This window comes from Megalobrama amblycephala, linkage group LG15, assembly GCF_018812025.1.
Source record: "Megalobrama amblycephala isolate DHTTF-2021 linkage group LG15, ASM1881202v1, whole genome shotgun sequence".
In the NCBI taxonomy this organism is placed as follows: Eukaryota; Metazoa; Chordata; class Actinopteri; order Cypriniformes; family Xenocyprididae; genus Megalobrama; species Megalobrama amblycephala.
In genome coordinates, this window is record NC_063058.1 from 10,103,991 (window position 1) to 10,111,214 (window position 7,224).

Consider the following 7,224-nt stretch of genomic DNA (forward strand, 5'->3'; position numbering starts at 1 on the left):
GTTGATCTACTGCTGCAGGGACTCGAGCCATTCAAGAATCGTGGTGGCATTTGCAGTGCGCCATTCGAGCATGCACTATCCATAGCGCGCGGGGCTGGAGGGAAGAAAAAGCAGCAAATCTTCAGCGAACAAATACACGCTGCTCGTCCTCGTCACATTGGTTAACCGTTAAGTTAAGGACAAAGCTGATTTCCATGACAGCTGCCGGAAACTTTATCCCGCAAAAAAATAAAAAAAAAGTGCAATGAGTTGGGTGGTCCCTCATCACAGGTTGATACTGTGCCATTGTGCGCGTGATTAACTGTGAAAACATTTGCCTGAGTGTCTGTAGGATCAGCGGAGGAGCGCACGGGCGACTGGGCTCATTTGCATAATATTGCAAATATATTTTACACGGTACACGTGTAATTAAAAGGTCTGGGAATGCTTAGCATTACAGTAGACCCAAGACTGGCGATCTGAAAAATAGGATTGTGTAGGAAAATGACGCTATGTTTTTAGAATTTTTGTCCAATTTAAATTTGAATGTTTATATATTTTAATATGTTAGTTCGTTTAAAATATATAATAATTGTTATTTTGGATAAGTAGATTTTATCACCAGAAAATAACATAGGCTAATAAATGTCCATGTTTTCATTTGGCGTTTATGTAGTGAAGTAGGATTTAACAACAGTTTAGGGATACGTTGTAGAATTGTAAACTATTTTTATTTATAACCGACAAATTTGTGAATATAATATAAAACTTTGAGACATGTAGCTCAAAACTCCCCTGATCTATACAGACGTTGAAAAACACTCTTGTTCATTTACATTTTTCAGAGGTCTGAGTGCATTATTTTTATGCCTTTTCGAGGGCCTCCTTTCTTTCCTTGAACACTAGAAAGTCACATAGTTGTTTTTCTATTGTTTCTTGTCTGGGTAAACATTTGGGCAGAGAAATAAGTCGTTTTTAAGAGCGGTAGATACACACAAAAACACAAAATCTCTCTCGCTGAAGGTGTCGGATACTGTCAGATTCATTGAAGAATACTTGCTCTGTCACACAACCTCGACGTTGCTTCCCAAAGACAGCCTCAGAAGAACTCTGGAAAACTTCATGTGAAAGAAGCCTGGAAAATTGGAATCCTTTGGCCCTTTTCTGTCAATACACAAGCAGAGGAATGACAAGTTAAAAGAAGTACTTCACGGCGCAGCGAGAAGCTGCATGACTTCCTAGCTTGGAAAGAAAGTGTTTCTGAGACGGTGATTGTGTGGCAACCAAGGAAACTATAACGCTTTGCTTGGTACTTTCCTCCTGTTTTGTAAATATTAGCTTCCTGGTAAAAGTCTTTTTTTTTCCCGCGGTTTAGATACAGACCTCTTCCCTCCAGCATCTTCCAAACAGGCATCAAAATAAACAATGCGTATTGCTTCTAATCACTTGTATGGTTGATTCTATTCGCGATCCGTCAGAGCAGTCAGGGGTCTCATTGGTGGATTTATGGAGGAAAATTTGCATAAATTATGAGCAAATCCGCGAGCTCGTGTGTGGTCCATCGCATTGCAAACTCGCCAAGCGGAAAGGTGGCCCTTGGTGAGCTCTGAAAAAAAAAAAAGCTTGAATGGCTATTGCTCAAAATAGGCTTCCATTTGGTTTTCACATTCATATAATTGACTTATGGATATTTTATACAGTTTTCACAACGCCACTCTGAAGGCTTTATTTGCATATCTGAAGTACTTTTCAGTTTGCTTTACATGAGCACAAAAGCCCGCCTGGCATTATGAAGTTTCATTTCAAGAAGGTTATTGTGTGTGTGTGTGTGTGTGTGTGTGTGTGTGTGTGTGTGTGTGTGTGTGTGTGTGTGTTTGTTTTGTTTAAATGTTTGCCCATTTTCTTGTGTACCCTTTAGGTCATGTCAATTGTGTGGCTTTAGGAAAAATAGACCTATCTCACACTTTTACTTTTAAAATAAAAATAATTCTGAATTATGTTATATTAACATATGTTGGAAGCCTTAATCTGTACATAGGTCGTGTCTTTTTATATGTATCCTGTCGTCGGCTTTGTGAAGAGGTTTCTCAAGTAGGTATTGCTGTTAATATTGCAGGATGTGCTCGCGCATTTAAACCCGCAATAATGAGATCTGGCTACATCTTTAAAAGTAAGCGAATATTAATCATTTGCAAAAATGTGCTTTGATTTGTTCACACTTTACACTACAGTGTTAATGTGTATTTGCATAAGTAAGCACCGTGTAATACTAATGAACTATGTGTAATTATTTAGTAGCACGCATCGTCATTGTTATTAATTGCATCGTAAATATGTTTTCATCATTATGCCATAACAAGATTTTGTCACAACAACTTCTTTCATTTCAACCAAATTTTCAGATCGTTAAATTATCAATGAAATAAAAGCGGCCGTGAAATAAAATAATACGCGACGGTTGAAATTTTCATAAAAAAATTAAAAATAAAAAATTCAAGGCGGCAACTGAACTTGCGTTTCAAATTCAATATTTTTAGTGTGATTATAAAGTGTTTTAATAAAAATATATATCGCCTGACTGTAGTAAAAGACCATCCGTGAAACGTTTTCTAGATGCTAATAAACATATGCTTATGGGCTAAATGACACATGTATGACTCCCTTGGCTCATTATAATAACGAGGCGCTCTGGTTAGTCATGTGGAAAAAAAAATGTGTCGCTACATGGTTTAATTTGCCCTCCACATGTTTACGTTGGGATGCAATTGACATTTTCGCTCTAAGGAGGCATAACAAAGCAGGCAAAAGTCATACGAACTGTGTCATGACAGCAAGACAAGCAAAAAGTAACTGTGACGATACAATGCAAACTGCATGCAAGTTCCAGCCAATTTCCATGTCAAACATCCCATTGCTCAGTAGCTCCATTTGTACGTGTGAATTGTAGACCAAGCACCCTACGAAGCGCACAGAAAAGTTCACACACATACCTTCACACACTGTTACCGGGTGCCATCGCAGTTCAATTCCGGTTGCCGAGCCTTTTCACCCCTTTGCTCTGTCTTCAAATGGAAATGATTTCTATTGGCCCAAGGTGTCCGTGTAAATAGGTGTAAATGAAACCAGATTATGCCTTTCTCCCAGCCCCCCTCCTCCCAAGGCGATTGTCATGTGATAGCAAAGAAGTGGCACATTAATGAAGCGCCTCTACAGGGGTCTTTTCTGCCCATGTCGCCACATAAAACTATCAGATGGTTAGAGGAAGGACATGGAGGCAGCCACTTAGCTCTTAGTCTTATCAAGAAAGAGGGAGAGAGAGAGAGGATCTGGTCCATTCAAGCTGGCCTGGGAAGAAGGAAACCCCTACTACTACTTCTTCTTCTTCTTCTACAGCTTCTTTCGTGAGTTCACAGCTCCAGAGAAGTGAACTTGCTGGACGAGTCTCGGCTCTCTTTAAAGAAAAACTTGCATACGGTAAACATTTCCAGCTGAATTCCAACACAAAATTTGGACAGGATGCCTAGACCCGGGAGAAACACTTACAGCGACCAGAAACCGCCGTACTCCTACATTTCCCTCACCGCTATGGCCATCCAGAGCTGTCCGGAGAAGATGCTTCCTCTCAGCGAGATCTACAAGTTTATCATGGACCGTTTTCCCTACTACCGGGAAAACACCCAGCGCTGGCAGAATTCCCTGCGCCACAACCTCTCCTTCAACGACTGCTTCATTAAAATTCCCCGGCGCCCGGACCAGCCCGGCAAGGGCAGCTTCTGGGCGCTCCATCCCAGCTGCGGCGACATGTTCGAGAACGGAAGTTTCCTGCGACGCCGCAAACGCTTCAAAGTGATGACATCAGAGCACCTGGCACCCAGCAAGCCCTCGGACGCTGCCCACTACCTCCAGCAGCACGCCAAGCTCCGGCTCAGCGCCCTGGGCACCCACCTCCCCCAGATGTCCAGCTACAACCTGGGAGTGTCCCAGCCGTCCACGTTCAAGCACCCGTTCGCCATCGAGAACATCATCGCCCGAGAGTATAAAGTGCCAGGGGGGCTGGCGTTCTCCACCGGGTATCCCCTGCACAACCAGCTGACCACAGCCTGGCCCCATATGTACAGCACTAGCGTGATGGACAGCGCGGCGCCCATCTCCATGACCAGCAGCGATTACAGTGCCTACGGTGTGCCCATCAAGTCGCTCTGCCACGGCGGACAGACCTTACCGGCGATCCCCGTCCCGATCAAGCCCACCCCGGCGGCGTTGCCTCACCACATCCCCGCTTTCCTGTCGAACTCTCCCCAGTCGCTGAGCCCGACCTCCCCGCAGACAGCGACCAGCCAAAGCAGCCCTGCCACCCCGAGCGAGACCCTGACGGGTCCCGCGACGCTGCAGTCGGTCGCTGTGCACTGACACCTGCGAACTGGGCCTCCCTATACTCCAAAGTTGAATTTTAATTATAGACCTTGAAAAACACTGGCTATACAATCAAGGCAAGAGCTATCTATGTTGCAGTGATGTTAATTTATGTGTATGTGTTGAGATTTTAAGTGTTCCAATCACATGGATCGACACGGATATCATATTGTAAAATGGAGAGTTTTTACATTTTAAATATCCAGAATTTATGTGTTTATTCGAATGGGTTGACTGCTGACAAAATCCAAGCACTGCGATCTGCTTCGTGTTTGAATCGCACAAGGCAAGTGCTCGTCGTTTTACAGGTTATTATCTCCTACTATATTTGTTAGTTCATCTGAAACGTCCGTAAGTTGGAATCGCTCACTACTTTCATGTAGTTATGCTACTAACTTTCTAGACGACTAAACTTGCAAACCAAAATACTTGATCTAAAACACACACAAACAAGTACACGTATGGCAAACTTGAAAAAAGTTTAAATATAGTTTAGGGTCATCAAGTAAATATGTGAATAATTGCAAATAATTGATATTGAATTGTGTCAAATGCACTTTTTAGTTAGATGTTTTACATTCTATTTTGCAGGAAATGTTTTGTGAGCGTTTTATTTAAAGCCGTGGTGACCATGTGTATTAAATGCCGTACATTTGTACTTTTTGTTCAGATATGAAGCATGCCTTTTCCAGACTTTGTGTTGTTTTGCTGCAAGCATGCGTGCTTTTAAAATATGTGCAAAACGTCTGCATTAAATTATAAACTTGGTCATCAGAATATTTTTTCATTAAAATTGTGTAAACTTAAACAATCACTCTTGTATTCGTTTGTGAATTTAGCTTATGATTTTCTCTTTCCTCACACAGACTAGCTATGTACACTTCCACGTAAAAACAAATACATGAAATATTATTATTATTATTATTATCATCAGAGAATAATGCTGAAATGCAAACACTATAATTATAGATACTTTTTCTCATTTGCTGGAGTAAATCTATATTTTAATTTAATGTTAATAATCTTATATTTTCTTTATTGGCTTTTGATTTTAGATATGTACATTATAGGATATGTTGTCTGAACATCTTTAACGGTATAAAATCGCTCATCGGATCAGGCAGGTGAACGCGTTTCTTCGAGGAAAAGCACAACCGGCGGACTGGAATAAATGAATGAAGCTCTTGATTAGGATGCATGAAGTTACTGTGCCGCAGTCACAGCACACACAAGCGGACTCATTCATCAGCACAGCCACTCACTTCAACACCACGAGCTTTAAACCTTTACATTTAGCGACATTTCATCAGAAGACAGAAATAATTCGTTTCTGAGATTAGTTTAATTCTTAGTGAATTTCACCAGATTGTATTTTATTTTTCCATACTCGTATTCTAAATATAATTCAATTCTCAAAAACTAAAAAATAATAATAATAATTCAATCACCCTTTATTATTTTATCGTATAATTTACCTTAACGTTACATTTCATATTTATTATTATTTCATATATTAGCATTGTTTTGTTTCCTGATATTTTTACCCTATGATTTCAACATTTTCCCCCCTCTTTTTACTCTCGGATTTAATGGGGGGGTCCATTGATAAAGGATATGTCGCGGTCAGAATGCGAGAAACAGGTGCATTGTTTGCGTCCCCGCATAGAGAGCAACAGCCTTCTCCGGGATATTAAGCAAATACATTAGAATTCCGTCACTTTATGCAATTGAGCTGATCAAATAAAGGGTCCCTGGCCACTTCATTCACCCTCATTCACTTGAATAGAAAGTGCAAAGAATTGCAAACTTAGACTGGGCCACCGATGTAGATTTAGTCTTTTTTCAGAAAGACAAAAAGGCCGATTTCTCACAAACACATAGCTGACTGGGGGACTAGGAAACGAGTTCTGAGACCCCTTTGGAATTTAAATCCAACCCCTCCCCCTGAGAGACTGTTTGCACAACACTGCAAGTTTTTTTTTTCTCCACTCTTCCCCTTTTTTTGCTTTTCTTTTCTTTTTACTTTCCTTTTCGGGGTTTGACATTGTGTTGCATTGATGTTTACTCTAGGTTATCATACCGATTTATACAGAAGTGTATGTTTAGTTTTTAAAAGGAGAAAAAGCATTTGCTTAAATTAATAATCTAAATAACTAATATGTAAATAAATAGAATGTTTAACAGGGCTAAAATAAATGTACTGTCCTAAATATTTTTTTAATTTTATTTATTCCCGTATTTTAGAACAAAAAATAGACGTGTTTTACAGACAAATGTGCACAAAACTATTTTTAAAATTATTTTTATTTAAAAAATAATCAGACACATTTCGCAGCAGTAAAATAAAATGTCAAAACGTATTTATATATGATTTTTTTAATTCATTTAATTTAAAGAAGATAAAATGGATAAATCAACAGGCATGTTTAAAATGTCCAAAAATATATATTTTTTATTATTATTGTACTTTAAAAAAGATAAATAATAGACATTTTACTGAATCAAATGTATTTTTCTTCTTATTTCAGGCGCTTATTATATTAATAACCTGTAGATTATTATTTTTTATTTATTTTATAAGAAAGACATAACATAACCAGTGCTGCTAAACAAGTTACTGATAATTAAAAAACATAATTTATTAATTAACTTATTGCACTCCGAAAAATACTGGGGGTTTTTTTCAACCCAGGTTTGGGTCAAATATGGACAAACCCAACCGTTGGGTTTACAATTTTCATTTAAAAATTTAAACCATGGTTGGGGTTGTCCCCAAAATGGGTTAAAACAACACGGCATGTTTAGTTATCTGTCATATGGCTAATAAAACAG

The 7,224-nt window shown here is 39.2% G+C and overlaps 1 protein-coding gene across 1 annotated transcript; it reads left to right on the forward strand.

Annotated features, from left to right (window-relative positions):
- Positions 1-2,490: 2,490 nt before the first annotated feature.
- Positions 2,491-5,200, forward strand: foxb1a (forkhead box B1a). The gene has a single exon (XM_048159431.1). The coding sequence runs from the start codon at positions 3,496-3,498 to the stop codon at positions 4,387-4,389; it is 894 nt and encodes a 297-aa protein (XP_048015388.1). The 5' UTR covers positions 2,491-3,495; the 3' UTR covers positions 4,390-5,200.
- The last annotated feature ends 2,024 nt before the right edge of the window (positions 5,201-7,224 follow it).

Bases quoted from the DNA above. Each gene is read 5' to 3' on its own strand.
- foxb1a (XM_048159431.1), top strand. From the start codon at position 3,496: ATGCCTAGACCCGGGAGAAACACTTACAGCGACCAGAAACCGCCGTAC.